Here is a 20,000-nt window from a genome sequence, read left to right as displayed (position 1 = left end):
TAAGTCCCTGCAACATATGTTTGCAAGAGTAGTCTACTGACACACTAATAAAAAAATGTATTTACATCTAAGACTATTTATATAAAAACTCGTGGGTGCCTAAGACTTTTGCACAGTACTGTGTTTTCTATCCACTTTAGCCAAACACACACACACACACACATATATATATATATGTATATATATATATATATATACTGTGAGAAAATAATAATCACACACAAAGCAGACTTAATGATTTTAGAATAATGAAATTAAATGTTTATATCATCAACTATCCAGTTAGTATTTATACTGTAACGTTTGGCTACTTTAAATCATTGAATGTAGAGAGCGAGAGAGCGAGAACGCGCGAGAGAGCCATTATGTCGTGTGTCGTGGAGTCCGCTTTGAGTGTTTCCAGGGTCAGCAGCTAACGCTAGTTAGCTTAGCCTAGTTATGTGGGATAACTTAGTTAGCAGCTAACGTTAGCCCATTGCTCGCGTCAATTAAATTGCATGTCATTAAAGGTCCGTGCTGGTCTGTGTAATGAAATTACAATTGCATGTCATTTAAGGTCTGCGTCTATAATGAAATGAGAGTAAAGCTCTGCGCTAAAGCAAGTCTCATCTCAGCCGCAACGTGACAACATATACTCGATGTTCACGATATAGTAATTTACTACATCTCATGTAGAACAAGCCGCGATACATCTATATATCGCCCAGCCCTACTCCTAACTCACGGTGTTAAAAATGACCCGTGTTGCAACATGACATAACCGCTGTGTCCGTATTCAATAACAGAATTGTTTAGTCAAAAAAAGTTCCCGCTTGTTGAATCAGTGTCTCCGGAATAGTTTTGGGACTCTTGGGGGCCCTGACCTTGACCTTTGACCTTGAAAAACACTGTTCAGTAGCGATATGCATAATACAGTATAGCTATGTATTGTATCTACTGTACGTGCATGCGGTCTGTGCCATGTGTGCAGCTTGCCATGGACACTAAGGACAGTAGGGTGTTTGTACCGAGAGGAATCATGGGAGGAGGATGTGGTGAATCTGAAGCCATGTGAGCCTGTCTGTCTGTCTGTCTGTCTGTCTGTATATCTGTCTGTCTGTCTGTCTGTCTGTCTGTCTATATATCTGTCTGTCTGCGTGTCTGTCTGTCTGTCTGTTTGTCTGACCTTCTGTCTGTCTGTCTGTCTGTCTATATATCTGTCTGTCTGTCTGCGTGTCTGTCTGTATGTCTGTCCTTCTGTCTGTCTGTCTGTCCTTCTGTCCTTCTGTCTGTCTGTCTGTCTGTCTGTCTGTCTGTCTGTCTGTCTGTCTGTCTGTCTGCCTGCCTGTCTGTCTGTCTGTCTGTCTGTCTGCCTGTATGTCTGTCTGTCTGTCTGTCTGTCTGTCTGTCTGTATATCTGTCTGTCTGTCTGTCTGTATATCTGTCGGTCTGTCTGTCTGTCTGTCTGTCTTTCTGTTTGTCTGTCTGTTTATCTGTCTGTCTGTCTGTCTGTCTGTCTGTCTGTCTGTCTCTCTGTCTGTCTGTCTGTCTGTCTGTCTGGCTGTCTATCTGTCTGTCTGTCCTGCTGTCTGTCTGTCTGTCTGTCTGTCCTGCTGTCTGTCTGTCTGTCCCGCTGTCTGTATGTCTGTCTGTCTGTCTGTCTGTCTGTCTGCATGTCTGTCTGTCTGTCTGTCTGTCTGTCTGTCTGTCTGTCTGTCTGTCTGTCTGTCTGTCTGTCTGTATGTCTGGGCACTCATATGCATATCATATACACAACCATGGATACTGTAGCCTACATACATACTCTATATGCATTTGCATGTGTGTGTGTGTGTGTGTGTGTGTATGTGTGTGTGTGTGTGTGTGTGTGTGTGTGTGTGTGTGTGTGTGTGTGTGTGTGTGTGTGTGTGTGTGTGTGTGTGTGTGTGTGTGTGTGTGTGTGTGCAGTACCCACTGTCGAGGCAGGGGGCGCACACGGTCTGCTGGGCTCCGCAGGGCTCCAGGACTCCCTCTCCAGGCGTACACTGCCTGCAGCAGTCCCCAGCGGGCGTGTACTGGCCCGAGGGACAAGGCTCCTGATTGGCCAGAGCTCCGACCTGTCAATCAACAGAGACGTCGGTATCAGAATGGGATGAAGTCATGAACAATCGTGACCAGAGCGACATTTAGAATGGTAAATGGCTGCTTTTTTATATAGCGCTTTTATCCACTTTTTTTTTTACAATTTGTTCCTCACATTTGTACCTGTTGTGAAGGGCCAGATTAAACCGAATATATATATTTATTATATATATATATTTAATTGTATTTGTATATTCTCTAATATTCCCTGATATCCCTTGTATATTCCTTGTACAATATGCATTGAATATCCATTCTAGCCTACTGAACATCCCATAATAGTCTCCATTCTACTATTGGTCGAGACCTTGGTGCCAGGCTGCCATACCCCCCAGACCCAGTTCAAACGTACCGCTCAACATGTACGAACAAGTCCTAGTTCCGCGTAGGAATCTGGCTACCGCACCACTAATGGGACTATTTGTTCATAGTGCGTATATATACTGCGCTACTAAAGTAGGACTTCCTTTTCAGTCCAGTTTCTTACCCTCCAATAGAGTCACAGACGTAAAGCCTCCCCGCGACGCCACGTGTGGGAGTAAGGCCAAGTTCGGCCTACCATCGGTATTGAGACATCGTGTATATTAATATTTGAATAGTCATATTTGGCACTATATCGTCGAGTTGGACGTAGTCTATTAAGCTAATAATAGTCTGTTAATATATAGTGCTTCGTGCGGTGAGAATACTACCGTAGTCAGCACCCCATCGTTTCGGGCAGAAAACTGGCTGCTTAACCAGGATGATCGACCCCATGTGAGATTGCACCCGAGGAGCCCCAGAGCCGACGAGCGAGTGGACCTGTATACCGGATTATTCTACCGACGACAGCCCGCCTTCCCAGGCACGGATTATGCTTTGTATACGTTGATTATTCCATGGATAAAGACCCCCGACACTGCCGTGTGTTGGAACCCCCCCCCCTGGAGAGGACGCAAGGTGAGGAGACGCTCTGCAAGACGAGGTCGCTTCACGTCTCTCCTCCGTGGACCGGAGGACGCCGGCCCACAAAGAGTCCATCTGCTTTAATCTGCGGTCCAAGGATCGCCGGCGCATTGAACGGCACTACAGTGGGTTCACCTGGGATACCCTTGGCCGGATGAGGCAGCCGGACTCTACCCCCCCCCCCCTTCCTACTCCTGTCGGCTTACAAGCGACCGGATTAACCCCCCCTAGTGTATCCAGCCTATAATCATTAAAGTATCATTGCTGTTATTCCTTAAACTATTCCAGGTCGTATATGTACCACCTGCGCCTTCAGAGATTGGACATTCTCTATTGATATACCGACGAATACTCTTGCCATAAAAGTGCATACTAATTCCCATTCATAAATGTGATTGATTTGATTAAGTGCTTGCTCTACACACCATCGCTGTGTAGAAATAAAGACCTATTTCTAATTCGTACATTTGTGTTGGATCCGTTTCATCTACGTGACAGTGTTCATCATAATATATTTATGCCGAGTACTGGGTGGCCGAATATTAAGTACAAAGGTAGTGGTAGTAAGTATCATATCTAGTAATACAGTCAGGGAATTGTACCCCTCAGTTACAATTGGTCCTTCGAGCCGGAGGGTAATTAGTGTAATATTAATATAGTGTTATTAATATTGAAATGGCCTATGATGAACACTCCACGAAACGATCCTCCTAACCAACGCCCGCAGCGCGAACGACGGCTCCCTCAGTACTTAGAGGCTTACGCTGTCAGTCAACAACCTAGTCTTCTACTAACAGTAAACGCGGTAAAACTAGAAAGTAAAAGTATGTCTAACCCCAACGCCCAGACTACCCCGACCATAGAGGCCCCTACGGGTTCTAATGTAACTGACCAAGTTCACGGTGGGGACCAGTGGGAACCAGACATGACTTCACACCCCGCCAGTACTGAAGAAGTAGTCCCCGATGAGTCCCGGGAGGAATACAACGCTACCGAGAGAGAACTCGGCACGGAAGAAGACGGGGAGAGCACCGTGGAGATAGAGCTCCAAGGCTCCGCAAGGAGTACCCCGAGGGAAGGCTCCCCTATACAACCGCCTTCTCCCAGCGAGGCAGAGAGGACCCTACAGCAGGCCTTCCTCATCAGCCTGAACGCCGCTGCTGAACGCGACCGACTGCAGATCCAGCAGCGGAGCGAAGAAGAGCATATACGTCTAGAAATAAGACGCATTCAGAGGGAAGAGAATGTGGCCCGAGACCGAGCAGACAGCCAGCGAGCAGCTGCTGGTGCTCTACGGGACGCAGAGCGCGACAGACAGCAAGCGCAACTAATAGAACAGCTGATCAGACGGACAACACCCTCTCCCTCCGCCAGAGGCTCCAGGAACTCGTCTAGACACACCTCCAGGGCGGCATCCCCTAGCCGAGTAAACAACCCTGAACTTGACCAACAGAGGAGGTCTATACCCCCCACAGACCACCTCCCCCCACCGGTCCAAGCGAGACCTAGCAACCGGGAAGGAGCAATATATCCTGTGGAGAGGCTAAACCAGAGACTACAAGCACTGGATGACCCAACTGAAGACGAAGAGGAAGAGGAGGAGAACCACGCCCGACGACAGCACAGTACTCTACCGGACCAGGAGGTCCGGTACAGCCCAGGCTATACTCCCGCGGAGCTGCGCTACAGACCCCCGACTCTATACACGGGTGAGCACGACGCACGACCCGCACCGAGGAACAGCACCTGGACAAGCGGGCCATGGTACACTGCCGGTACCAGCCCATACCAAGGAGCGGGAGGAGACTCGCCTAGGAGGCCTCTCCCCCAACGCTCGCCGATGTATCCACAGTCAGCGTCATACATTGGCACGCCTATGGTACCCGACTTCACCCAAGAGAACCGGGCCCAGTATACAGAACTCTGCATGTGTCTGGAGACCATGTTGGTGGATGTATTGGATGAACGCCATAAATACGCCATCCTACTGAAGCACTTAAAGGTACCCCGCGCACATAATATAGCGCTCGCCTACGCGACTTCCACCACCCCATACACAGCAGCGCTGGTAGCATTGGACCAGAGGTATGGGCGCATATGGGATTACGTGATCCAGGAGATCCGACACATCGACCGCTTACCCCCAGCAATAGACAATCGAGCACTGGACGACCTGTCCATCAGAGTGCAGTCCCTGGTAGGGATGTTGGGAGCGCAGAGAGAGAAGGGGAGGCATGAACTTTACGCCAACTCAAATGTGGAAAGGATCTTGGAGAAGCTGCCGCCCGCTCGACAGGAGCGTTTTAGGCGGCAGAGAGACCACCGAGACCCGAATGGCCCCGAACCGAACCTCCTCGATCTAGCAGACTTCCTGGCGAGAGAAGTCAGCAGCCTACGGCTAGATACATTCGGACGGAGCACCCCTGGCTCCAGAGAAGGAACCAGACGACTAAATGATGGAAGAAGATCGGTGACTGTGATGCACCAATCGGAGTCAGTACCGAGCAGCAGGAGCCACAGTACCCCCTCCAGAACGGAGAAGTGGAAGATAGTGTGCCCCTACTGTGAGAAAGAACACTGGCTAGCGCAATGTGACTCCTTCCCCAAGCTGAACGCGGAGGAAGCAAGTCAATGGATAAAGTCCAACAAGCGCTGTTTTCGCTGTGCGCGCTCACACATGGCAGCCGAATGCCGCTTAAAGAAAAGGTGCACCAAGTGCGATGGAGCCCATCTGGACATACTTCACGACAGTAACAGACGGCGCCCTTCACCCGCACCATCCAGCAGCAAAGCGAGCGTCATGTACATCGATCCCGCCAGCAGCAGTGGAGCCCGAGTACTCCTAAAAGTAGTGCGTGTGACACTAAGCTACCAGAATAAAGTCCTGGACACTTACGCCGTCCTCGATGACGGGTCAGAAAAGACCCTGCTGCTCGCCTCCGCTGCGGCCCAGCTAGGGCTGCGGGGAAGCGAAACCCAAATGACAATTCGGACAATAAGACGAGATTTGAAGACGATAAAGGGCGAGAATGTCTCATTCTCTATCGCAGCAAGCGGCCAGCCTGAGCGACGGTACCAGATTACAGACGCTTTCACCAGCCAAGAAATAGGACTGTCGCGGTACACATACCCCGTCGCCAAGCTGATGGAGAAATATGCACATCTGCGCAAGTTACCGATCCCACTCATAGACAATGCTATGCCGACCCTGTTGATAGGCTCCGACCATGCAGACCTCATTGTCCCGATAGACCGGGTTCATACCGGACCCCGAGGCTGTCCTGCAGCAGTCGAGACCCGTTTGGGATGGACTCTCCAAGGCCCGCTCGCCAAATCTCTCAACCGAAGTACAGCCACTAGATGTCTCCACTCCCGAGTCACAGAGGGAGAAACCGCACTCCTGCAACACGTAGAGCGGTTATGGACCTTGGAACAAATGCCCTTTAAGAACGGAAAGAAAGACATTCGCTCTAAAGATGACATTTACGCCATTCACCTCCTCGAGACAGGGACCAAGAGAGTCCCGGTCAACGGCGTGTTAAGATACGCCACGCCACTCCTGCGGCGAGAAGGAATGCCTACTTTCCACGCCAAGACAGACGCCACAGAACGGTACCTGCTGAACACGGAGCGGCGCTTAGCCAAGAACCCCGCCCAAGAGAGTGTATACCGCGCTGAGATGGAGAAGCTCATCACAGCGGGACACGTCACAAAGATGGACATTAAAGAGGCTGACCAGACCACCGAATCGTGGTACGTGCCTCACCACAAGGTCCATCACAACGGTAAAGACCGCATAGTATTTAACTGCAGCTACCAGATCGGATCCCAAAATCTGAATAAAGAGTTACTGCCCGGTCCCACACTCGGCCCCTCCCTACTCGGCGTTCTACTCCGCTTCCGCCAGGAAAAGGTGGCCATCAGCGGGGACATTAAAGGAATGTTCCTGCAGGTGAGATTAGTAGAGGAGGACAAGCCCCTGTTACGGTTCCTATGGAGAGAGAAGCCAGGAGATGAGCACCCAGCCATCTACCAATGGGAAGTCCTCCCCTTCGGAACGACGTGCAGCCCCTGCTGTGCTACATTTGCACTACAGAAACATGTAGCAGAGGACCCAGCAGCGGACGAAGAGGTCCGACACAGCGTAAAGAACAGCTTCTACGTAGACAACTGTCTACAAAGCCTTTCAACCCAGGAAGAAGCCGAGGCTCTCCTGATTAAACTCCGCGCCTCATTGATCAAAGGCGGCTTTGATCTCAGGCAGTGGGCCAGCAGCGATCCGCAAGTACTGCGCAGCCTCTCCTCCGAGGACAAGGCAGCCAGCAGCGAGACCTGGATGGCTACAATCCCGGGAGAAGCCCAGGAGATGACCCTGGGATTGGTGTGGCGATTCAAAACAGATTCGCTTCACTACAGACACAAGCCCCTGACTACGGAGCAGGGAAGGCCGGCGGCGGCGCCGACCACCAGACGGAGTGTGTACACAACACTCGCCCGACAATATGACCCGCTAGGATGTATTCTACCGTACACCACCAGGGCAAAAATGATTGTACGAGCATTGTGGGACAAGGACCAGGGCTGGGACGACCCCATTCCCGCACACCTTGCATCCACCTGGAGAGAGTGGGAGATGGAGCTCCACTCACTCCCAGGCGTTAATATGTGCCGAAGCTACTTCCCACCCACGGTGAGGCTAGAGACATGTAAAATGGACTTACACGTCTTCAGTGACGCCTCAGACGTCGCATACGGATCAGTAGCCTACTTGCGGGCCCAAGAAAAGGGGGGAGAGATCTACACAGCATTTGTCCTCGCCCGCTCGAGAATAGCCCCACGCAAGCAACAATCTATCCCACGCCTAGAGCTCTGCGCAGCCCTAGCCGGAGCGCACCTAGCCACGCTCATCCAACGTGAGCTCACCATACCGGTGTCTAGAACAATCCTGTGGTCAGATTCCACGACAGTACTCGCCTGGATCAAATCGGACTCATGCAAGTACAAAGTCTTCGTGGGAGTCAGAGTCACCGAGATTCAAGACTTAACCGAAGAGTTAACCGGAGAAACAGAGTGGCGCTACGTTGATACAAAACAGAACCCAGCTGACGTCATCACCCGGGGAATGCCCCTAGATGACCTCACCCGTCACAATGCTTACAGTGACGGCCCCGCATTCCTAAGACTCCCGGAAGGACAGTGGCCCATGCCTATCCCGAGGGAAGCAAGTCCAGAGGAGGTGGAAAATAAGAAGTCTGTGTTCTGTGGATTGAGCACCGTAGCCTCCACCGACCCTAACATAGACGATTGCACGTCCATAGAGAGTGCACAACAAAGGACATTCCTACTGCACTACCTACCGTCTCTACAGACCCGCCAGAAGTGGGTAAAGGAGAGAGACAATTTGACAGAAGGAACAGTCGTCATGATTATTGATCAATCACTGCCCAGAGCTATGTGGCCGGCCGGCCGCGTAAGCAAAGTGATCACCGGTGCCGACGGCAAGGTCCGAGCAGCTGAAGTGCTCGTCCAGGGTCGCACTTACACCCGTCCCGTGGCGAGGCTCATAGAACTGCCCCGACTCCCAGACACAATCGATGATGACCATGACCCCATAACCCTATGACTTTGTGAAGTTGACTGACCCCTACAGCAAACCCTTATGTGTAAATAGACAACGCGATTAATCTGTCTCTGCTTAACTGATTAGGTCTGGGACCAATCAGGGGGTGGCTGTTGTGAAGGGCCAGATTAAACCGAATATATATATTTATTATATATATATATTTAATTGTATTTGTATATTCTCTAATATTCCCTGATATCCCTTGTATATTCCTTGTACAATATGCATTGAATATCCATTCTAGCCTACTGAACATCCCATAATAGTCTCCATTCTACTATTGGTCGAGACCTTGGTGCCAGGCTGCCATACCCCCCAGACCCAGTTCAAACGTACCGCTCAACATGTACGAACAAGTCCTAGTTCCGCGTAGGAATCTGGCTACCGCACCACTAATGGGACTATTTGTTCATAGTGCGTATATATACTGCGCTACTAAAGTAGGACTTCCTTTTCAGTCCAGTTTCTTACCCTCCAATAGAGTCACAGACGTAAAGCCTCCCCGCGACGCCACGTGTGGGAGTAAGGCCAAGTTCGGCCTACCATCGGTATTGAGACATCGTGTATATTAATATTTGAATAGTCATATTTGGCACTATATCGTCGAGTTGGACGTAGTCTATTAAGCTAATAATAGTCTGTTAATATATAGTGCTTCGTGCGGTGAGAATACTACCGTAGTCAGCACCCCATCGTTTCGGGCAGAAAACTGGCTGCTTAACCAGGATGATCGACCCCATGTGAGATTGCACCCGAGGAGCCCCAGAGCCGACGAGCGAGTGGACCTGTATACCGGATTATTCTACCGACGACAGCCCGCCTTCCCAGGCACGGATTATACTTTGTATACGTTGATTATTCCATGGATAAAGACCCCCGACACTGCCGTGTGTTGGAACCCCCCCCCTGGAGAGGACGCAAGGTGAGGAGACGCTCTGCAAGACGAGGTCGCTTCACGTCTCTCCTCCGTGGACCGGAGGACGCCGGCCCACAAAGAGTCCATCTGCTTTCATCTGCGGTCCAAGGATCGCCGGCGCATTGAACGGCACTACAGTGGGTTCACCTGGGATACCCTTGGCCGGATGAGGCAGCCGGACTCTACCCCCCCCCCCTTCCTACTCCTGTCGGCTTACAAGCGACCGGATTAACCCCCCCTAGTGTATCCAGCCTATAATCATTAAAGTATCATTGCTGTTATTCCTTAAACTATTCCAGGTCGTATATGTACCACCTGCGCCTTCAGAGATTGGACATTCTCTATTGATATACCGACGAATACTCTTGCCATAAAAGTGCATACTAATTCCCATTCATAAATGTGATTGATTTGATTAAGTGCTTGCTCTACACACCATCGCTGTGTAGAAATAAAGACCTATTTCTAATTCGTACATTTGTGTTGGATCCGTTTCATCTACGTGACAGTGTTCATCATAATATATTTATGCCGAGTACTGGGTGGCCGAATATTAAGTACAAAGGTAGTGGTAGTAAGTATCATATCTAGTAATACAGTCAGGGAATTGTACCCCTCAGTTACAGTACCCATTCACCCACACATTCACTCACCGACGGCGGAGGCGACCATGCAAGGTGCCAACCTGCTCATCGGGAGCAATTAGGGGTTAAGTGTCTTGCTCAAGGACACATCGACACGCTGCCTGGGGACTCGGGAGGAGTGGGAATCAAACCGGAAACCTCCGGATTGTCAGACGACTGCTCTGCACTGTCGCCCCCAAAACACAGACGGACTAGTTTCACACAAAACAAACCATCATCATCATCATCATCATCATCCTTTATTTATTCTCAAATTACAATTGAGGTCACCCTCATTTTCAATGTAGTCGAGACTTTACAGACATTTCAATGCACATGTACACACAGACCGGAACATGTTTTTAGGGAACAAGGAAACAGGTTTAAAGGTCAACAAACAGACCGGAACATGTTTTTAGGGAACAAGGAAGCAGGGTTAAAGGTCAACAGTGTGGAGCCACAGGTTTCCATCAGATGTGGTGAGTTTTGAGCAAAGTGCAATGAGTTGTTAACCACATATGCACATAGGCAGAAATGGGGCTAGTTTTGCACAACAGGCCTGATGATTGCATACCCAAAGTAATTTGCGGTTTATTATACTTATAGCACCATGCATGAGTCTGGTCCCTTTTGAAAGGAAACAGTCTGATCTTTTCCACAATAAAGAGTGCTAATAAAATAGAGTTACAGAGGTTTGAACACACTGAAGTAAAAGTTTTGTGTACTCACATTTCTGTTTACTTGTTGCCAGATGCCTGTTTTTAAGTTCCAGCTGAGAGGTAGGAGCTGGAAAACATAACGGTTCCATAGCCTGAAGTCTTATGTAGTACAGGTCCAAAGTTTATAACAGAGACTGGGTGTGTGTGTGTGTGTGTGTGTGTGTGTGTGTGTGTGTGCGTGTGTGTGTGTGTGTGTGTGTGTGTGTGTGTGTGTGTGTGTGTGTGTGTGTGTGTGTGTGTGTGTGTGTGTGTGTGTGTGTGTGTGTGTGTGTGTGTGTGTATGCGTGTGTGTGTGTACTGTAGGTGTGTGTGTGTGTGTGTGTGTGTGTGTGTGTGTGTGTGTGTGTGTGTGTGTGTGTGTGTGTGTGTGTGTGTGTGTGCATGTATGTGTGTGTGTGTGTGTGTGTGTGTGTGTGTGTGTGTGTGTGTGTGTGTGTGTGTGTGTGTGTGTGTGTGTGTGTGTGTGCACATACATGTGCAAATGTGCGTACCAATGTGTGTGCATGTACGTGTGTGTGTGTGTGTGTGTGTGCATGTACATGTGTGTGTGTGTGTGTGTGTGTGTGTGTGTGTGTGTGTGTGTGTGTGTGTGTGTGTGTGTGTGTGTGTGTGTGTGTGCATCGTTCTACATGCACCTCTGTGTTGGTTTAGGCTCACACACTATCTCTCACTAAACTCTGGCACGCATCCCTTTCATCTTCTGCACACGCTCAGTGTGACCTGTCCTTCACCTGTCCTCCAGGCCCTGAGGGGGCAGTGTCTCCTGAGGAAGAGGTCTGTCTCTCACCGCCTCCAGGTGATCCTCTTCAGCCTCTCTGCTGTGAGGTTAGCATGTTATTATTCCTCTTGTTTATCTGTGCATTCCACACTGAACTGAGTATAACACAGTATATGTTACATACGTGTTTACTTTTACTCTTACTCTCTTCTCGCCTTCCTTTCTAAAACACTTGAACGTGCTGTATCCAACCAACTTACTGCTTATCTCTTACAGAATGACCTCCTAGACCCTAATCAGTCAGGAGTCAGGACTGGTCACTCCACAGAAACGGCCCTCATTGCGGTCACAGAGGCACTTCACTTAGCAAAAGCAAAAGGCCTCTCCTCTATCCTGATTCTCCTAGACCTGTCTGCAGCCTTCGACACAGTCAACCATCAGATCCTCCTTGCGTCCCTCGCAGGAATGGGAGTGGCTGGCTCTGCACTGACATGGCTGACATCATACCTCAATGAATGCTCCTACCAAGTGTCATGGAGAGGGCCATATGAAATCCGCGTTCACGGAATCGCGGACGGAATCGCGGAATTAACCAATAAAAATGGAATCAACTGCAAAACGTGGAATATTGCAGAATTTGGCCTAATCTGGACTGAAATTTCGTTTTTGGGTGGAACGTTTGGTGTACACGCGACCGGGGAGGCGGGGACGCTACAGCGTGTTACACACAACACAGCCGCGGTGCTCAAGCGTCTGGCTGCTTGTGTTAACATCGTCAAGAAGCTAAACTATTCCACAATAAGCCCTCAATTCAGAGCAGAACAGTATCCTAATGACTTTTATGCCTCCGGTGATAAGGTGTTTTGCTAATTCTGTCAACGTTCCGTTGACTGGACCCGCAAAAACACTTGCGACACTATTAGGACGTTTAGCTTCTAGCTAAATCTAGTGCACCCATCCATTTGTTTAATGCAAACGACTGCCCTTTATAAACTAAATACACTTAAATAGCTATGTAACGTTATAGGACTATCTATGGAAATGATAGCTTCTAGAAGTTCTAGCTAAATCTGGTGCACCCATCAATTTGTTTAATGCAAACGATTGTCATTATACACTGCCCTTTATAATCTAAATAAACTTAAATAGCTATGAAACGTTACATTACATAGGACTATAGATGGAAATGATAGCTTCTTGCTAAATCTAGTGCACCCATCCATTTGTTTAATGCAAACTATTGTCATTATACACTGCCCTTTATAATCTAAATAAACTTAAATAGCTATGAAACGTTACAGTACATAGGACTATAGATGGAAATGATAGCTTCTTGCTAAATCTGGTGCACTCATCCATTTGTTTAATGCAAACGTTTGCCATTATACACTGTCCTTTATAAACGAAATAAACTAAACTAAAGGTGCCTAAATTATGCATTACTATATTTCATCACAATATAATAGATATAGCTAGGTTACTGACATTGTCATTGTGATAATGTCAGTAGTAGCTAGCTGTATCTATTGTTTACACTTGAAATATGTATTTTTATTTTGTCACAATATTAATTGAAAAATATTGTGTAAAATTGAACTGTATTTCTGAGTTGAAGCACTTAAAAACATTAAATGGACTGTTATATCTTATTCAATTGTGGACATTTATTCATTCCCACTTATTAGACACTATTTCTGATGGTAAAATGAGCATAAAAGGCAAAATACAGAATTCTGAAATATTAAAACGGAAAAAATGGAATTTGGGAAAAAATAAAATGGAATTTGGAAAATAATAAAACGGATTTCATATGGCTCTAGGAGAGGGACCCTGTCGGCCACCTGCCCCCTGCGGACGGGTGTCCCCCAGGGCTCGGTCCTTGGACCCCTTCTCTACTCCATCTACACTAAATCTCTGGGCAACATGATCACGTCTCATGCCTTCTCCTATCATTGTTATGCCGATGACACTCAACTATTCCTCTCCTTTCCTCCCTCGGATATCCACGTCTCTGAGCGGATCTCGGCCCGTCTGTCCGACATCTCCGCCTGGATGACGACCAACCACCTCAAACTGAACCTAAGTAAAACAGAATTGCTCCACCTGCCGGCCAAATCCTCCCCCCTGACCGACCTTTCAATCACAGTCGAGAATGCTGCTGTGACCGCGGCCCCCGGCCGCCAAGAACCTTGGTGTTGTCCTCGACGACCAGTTGAACTTCTCTGCTCACATCGCAGCGACAACCAGAACCTGACGATTCCTCTTGAGCAACGTCAGAAGGATCCACCCTTTCCTGACAAAAAAAGCCAACCAACTCCTCGTCCAATCAACAGTCATCTCCCGCCTCGACTACTGCAACGCACTGCTTGCTGGCCTTCCGACCACTGCCACCAAGCCTCTTCAACTCATTCAGAATGCAGCCAACCGCCTGATCTCAAACCTACCGAAGTCGGCCCCATGTCACCCCATTTCTTAGGGACCTGCACTGGCTCCACATTGCCGCACAAATCCGCTTCAAGGCCCTCGACCTGGCATACCGTGCGGCAAAGGGAACCGCTCCCGCCTACCTCCGGTCAATGGTCTCTAACTACACACCCTCAAGACCCCTACGCTCTGCATCTTCTGGCCGCCTCAGACCCACTCCTATCCGAGCTTCATTTCATGGAAAAGTATTCTGTATTTTACTATGACAACTATTAAAGAAACTTGAAACTTGAACTTGAACCTATTCTCAGTCCTTGCCCCACAATGGTGGAACGAACTTCGCACCACAGTTAGGACAGCCAAAACCCATCCAATCTTTCGCCGTCGACTAAAGACAGACTTCTTCAATCAATATCTGAAAAAATATATATTAAAAAATATAACTAACCTTAACTAACCTTACTGTCATGCACTTGTCCTAATATACTAACCTACACTGTTGATTGATTGATTGATTGATTGATTGATTGATTGATTGATTGATTGATTGATTGATTGATTGATTGATTGATTGAAAACTTTATTAACAGATTGCAGAATGGGTACAGTACAGTACAGCTCAATACATACAATTGTTAAGGGGATGCAGACCAGAGAAATACTTTCATCTTGTTTACATCAGGTTCCCCATTTTCAATTCATACATACTGTAACACTCAACACTTTGATGAACATTGTTACTCAGCTGAGTTATGCCCTTCCTGATGACTTGTCGTACACAACTTGTAAGTCGCTTTGGATAAAAGCGTCAGCTAAATTACTGAATGTAAATGTAAATGTCATAGTATACATTCAGTATATATACTACACCTTACTGCTTCCAGTACTCATATATACTACACCTTGCTGCTTCCAGTACTCATATATACTACACCTTGCTGCTTCCAGTACTCATATATACTACACCTTGCTGCTTGCTTTCCTGAATTTCCCCAAGGGGATCAATAAAGGAATATCTTATCTTATCTTTCCAGTACTCATATATACTACACCTTGCTGCTTCCAGTACTCATTTGAAAACAGTACTTGTTTGAATACTCTATCTTCCTACCTATACTTTCCTCCACTGCCAAACATGTTATTAACGAGACAGAATTCAGAAAATGTCCATATAGATCTAACTGTGGCACGCCGTGCTGAGGTCTCCATGGAGGCGTGTCCAAGGCATGCGGAGGCCTCCATGGAGGCGTGTCCAAGGAACCTGGACTCAGGTGTGGAATGCTGCTACTGACAGGAAAACACTCTGTCCCCCCAGGCACCTCTGAGTCAGCTGTCAGCTAGCATGTGAGAGAGAGAGAGAGAGAGAGAGAGAGAGAGAGAGAGAGAGAGAGAGAGAGAGAGAGAGAGAGAGAGAGAGAGAGAGAGAGAGAGAGAGAGAGAGAGAGAGTTGTTTGGCTTTGGCAATGTAAACGTATGTTTCCCATGTCAATAAAGCCCATTTGAATTTAATTAAATTGAATTGAGAGATAGAGAGAGTGTGTGTGTGTGTGTGTGTGTACATGTGTGTGTGTGTGTGTGTGTGTGTGTGTGTGTGTGTGTGTGTGTGTGTGTGTGTGTGTGTGTGTGTGTGTGTGTGTGTGTGTGTGTGTGTGTACGTCCCTCTATCTTTGACCATATCAAGGCCCATTCACCTCCAAGTCTACACTGGCCCCGTAGACATGTTCTACACTGTTTCAGAATGTCTGGCGCAAACGTTATCTAGGGCTTACTAGATGAAGCCTAGATTTCACATCGCTGTGATGCTATTTTCAGATAGCTCAGTTTATGCTAGCTCAGTTTGTGCTAGCTCAGTTTGTGCTAGCTCAGTTTATGCTAGCTCAGTTTATCCTATCTCAGTTTATGCTAGCTCAGTTTATGCTAGCTCAGTTTATGCTAGCTATCTTCTCATTGCCACAGCGTTGCTGTCCTTCCAGCTTGTGCATCGTTCAAAATTGGGTAAGATCCTCTCCATGTGTGTTTTTCTTTGTGCTCAAATTCTTTATTTTTATTTTTCCACATGAAACAAGACACAATAAACAGACAGAATAATTAATTATATATTCAGGTGTAGCTCAGTAGATCAGTGCCCACCCACCCCCGCTATCCAACTCAAAAAACGGAACCCCCATAGATCACAGGCCCACCACACACAGCATCAACATGTAGTGAGTTAAACAATATACTTGGAATAGAGCTTAAAGCCATAACAGACTGGGTCAACAATAACAAAAGCTAAAACAAAAGCAATGGTGTTCCGATCCAGGCACATATTAAGCAGCGATCCACAATTAAGCCTGACTCTGGCTGGTCAGGTAAAAGAGGCTAAGTTGCTTGGCATGCATGGTTCTTGATTCTGGTTTAAAGTGGACAAAGCAAATTGACAGTATCATAACAAAAATAGGAAGGAACATAGCTGTGACAAAAAAATGCACAAAGTATTTAACACCAACCACTTTGAAAGAAGTCATCCAGGCTCTGGTTTTGTCACATCTTGAGTACTGTCCCATCATATGGCCATCAGCAGCAAAAACACATATACAGAAACTACAAATAGCTCAAAATAAGGCTGCCAGGCTAGCTCTCCACTGTTCAAAGCGCACTAACATTGGAGTTATGCACAGACAATTATCATGGCTTCCGGTTGAGAAACGTCTGCAATCCAGTCGCATTACTTTTCTCAGAAATGTTCAAGTTGTCAAAAAACCACAGTATTTTTATGATCATATAGTTTACATAAGAGAAGAACATGACCATATGACCAGACAAGCTACGTCAGGCCATCTAATGGCACCTAAACCGAGAACAAGTCTACTAAAATCTTCTGTGACTTATAGAGCTATCATGGAATGGAACTCATTGCCAAGCTACTTAGCTGAAATAGAATCCAAGGCCACCTTCAAGAGGAAGTTAAAGTGCCATCTACTAACGAGCATGCACTGAGCCCTTATGGCATAGCGGTGAAAACCAATTGACTGTTAGTTGTATTTAAGTTGATGGCAGTGAGTGCTGCTCAGGAAGCACTATTTATTTGATTTTAATTATTTTATTTGAATACTTTTTACTAATAAATATCTTGTACAATATCATCCTAACTGATATTGATAATGATGTAATTGATGATGTAGTTGATGTTGATGTTGATAATGATGTAATGTATTGAATATTGTTGTATCGTTGTGTGTGCCGGACCCCAGGAAGAATAGCTTTTGTCAAGTGCAAAAGCTAATGGGGATCCTAAATAAACATAAACATAAACACACAAAGCCGAGCATCCCAAGCCCCCACCCGCCCCAACCCCGACAGCCACGACTCCCGGCCCACGAGAACCCAGAGTCCATCATCCCAGGGAACCAGAGCATCACGCCTCAATGACACTGCGACTCCCCGAGACCCCGAACCCGGGCCCCCGCGGCCCAAAGCCAAGGCCATCAAAACCACAGCCACGAGGGCCCAAAACACCCCGCCCCACGTGCCGTGATTCCACAACCCAGGAGACCCCTCCCCTCCGATACTCCACCCCACCAAGCGGCACCCGCACTACAGTCTCATGGCCGGTAAATTGGAACACAATGTTTAACTGCATATTTAATTGGTTACCAAAGTTACCAAAAGTAATCAGGTTACATTTGTGCGTTTGGGCATTCCACTGGATCACGTATTAATTACATATTTTGGCAAACAATCTATAATAAATTATATTATTATTACCATCACTAAAAACTGCAACTGTAACCCAGCCTTTTAACTGTAATGTGTCTGTTCTGCTTCAAGTATTACATACTTTGTCCTTTTATTTTGTTGGTTGTTTGTTTGTGTTTTAATCAGTTCCCTTATCGCTGTGATGTATGTATCGTGAAGCACTTTGAGCTGCAATTTCTGTATGAAAGGTGCTATACAAATAAAGTTGTATTATTTTATTATTATTATTATTATTATTATTATTATTATTATTATCGTCTGTCTCTTTTCTATTTTATTATCATTTCATTTTATTTGTCCTCTTTCCCTGTTACCCTTCAAGAGGCCCTTATTTAACCTGCCTGGTTAAATAGATCGCCTCCCCGTGGCCTGACCAGGTAACTGCACCTTGTTTAAACATGGAGGATATGAGAAAACAGTGAGAGAGAAAGACATGTCTGACCAAGTAACTGCACCTTGTTTTAAAATGGAGGATCGCCCCCCTGTGGCCTGACCAGGTAACTGCACCTTGTCTGATTCAACTCTGTGATTCAACTCCATAATTTAACTCCATGATTCAACTCCACGACTTACCTCCATGATTTAACTCAATGATTGCCAGTGGGTCATGGACTTCCTGACAGGAAGACCCCAAGTGGTGAGAGCAGGTAACTGCACCTCCTCATCCATCACTCTCAACACAGGTGCCGCCCCCCAGGGCTGTGTTTTGAGCCCCCTCCTCTACTCGCTTTACAAGCATGACTGTGTGGCAAAGCACGACAGCAACACAATCGTCAAGTTTGATGACGACACAGCTGTGGTGGGCCTGATCTCTTTTGTACTTTGTATAGTGTTTGGTCTTTATTATTTTAACTTTTTTACTGTATGAATTACAATCTCAGGAGGCTCATACAGAACCAATGATTTATCTCCATGATTTAACTCTATGATTGAACTCCATGATTTAACTCAAGGGTTTGTCTACAGAAGCCATGTTTCGTGGGCGCAGTGAAGAAAACAAACAAAAACAAACAGACTGGTTTGACAGGTCAAAAACAAACCAAAGTACCTACTAATATCCACAAAGTGGCTGAACTGGGAGGTAACAGGCTGAAAAGGACACTTGCAAGTTGTGGCCTGACTTTTCAGTAAATGCTTTTTGATGGGATTCCAGAGTTATTAGTCTCTCAGCGTTTCCTCACAATCCCTGAAGCTAAAGTCAAGAGAGAGTTGATCACAAGGCTTCATACGCCTCTCCCCCGCACACACACACACGCACACGCACACGCACACGCACACACACACACACACGCACACACATTCATTGGAAAAGCTCTCCCCACTTAACTGGTTTGCAGTCTCTGAAATGTGTCCTTATACAGTATGTATAGCCAAGTCAGGATCAGACACGCACGCACACACACACACACACACATGCACACACACGCACACACACACACGCACACACACGCACGCACACACACACACACACACATGAAATGTGAAACACATCTGGACACATGTCTTCAGGAGGTTCATCCTATGTGTGTTGAAGTTCGTGTTCAGTTGGATGAACACCCGGGCTGTTATACTCGATACTAGTCACTAGTCTGCCAGTAAGGTCTTCATTAACTAAAGCCACCATACTAGTCACTAGTCTGCCAGTAAGACTGGTCCTCATTAACTCATTGAGCGCCAAAAACGAGATATCTTGTTTCTGAGAGCCAACGCTTGAGCAGCGCCAATAACGCTGGCGCCAGGGAGTAAAGATGGAAAAACAGTGTGGCAGTCAATGAGTTAACAAAAGCCACCATACTAGTCACTAGTCTGCCAGTAAGACAGGTCCTCATTAACTAAAGCCATGACTACACTGTTAACGACTGGTCTACTAAAGCCAGGACTACACTGTTAATACTGGTCTACTAAAGCCAGGTCTACACTGTTAAGACAGGTCTACTGAAGCCAGGACTACGCTGTTAATACTGGTCTACTGAAGCCATGACTACACTGTTAATACTGGTCTACTGAAGCCATGACTACACTGTTAATACTGGTCTACTGAAGCCAGAACTACACTGTTAATACTGGTCTACTGAAGCCAGAACTACACTGTTGCGACTGGTCTACTGAAGCCAGAACTACACTGTTAATACTGGTCTACTGAAGCCAGGTCTACACTGTTAATACTGGTCTACTGAAGCCAGGTCTACACTGT

General features: G+C 46.9%; 1 protein-coding gene across 1 annotated transcript in view; it reads right to left on the bottom strand.

Annotated features, from left to right (window-relative positions):
- Positions 1-20,000, bottom strand: part of LOC311235475 (tumor necrosis factor receptor superfamily member 16-like) — a gene marked incomplete at its 5' end in the record, with an annotated part of 48,831 nt that overhangs the window by 22,811 nt on the left and 6,020 nt on the right. The window contains 1 exon segment of the mRNA XM_084322938.1: positions 1,934-2,075. Within this exon segment, the coding sequence (XP_084179064.1) occupies positions 1,934-2,075 (142 nt within the window).

The sequence above is a fragment of the Notolepis coatsorum genome, assembly GCF_963971535.1.
Source record: "Notolepis coatsorum genome assembly, chromosome: 10".
Taxonomy (NCBI): Eukaryota; Metazoa; Chordata; class Actinopteri; order Aulopiformes; family Paralepididae; genus Notolepis; species Notolepis coatsorum.
Note: the sequence above shows the minus strand (reverse complement) of the source record. Positions and strands in the feature narration are given on the sequence as shown.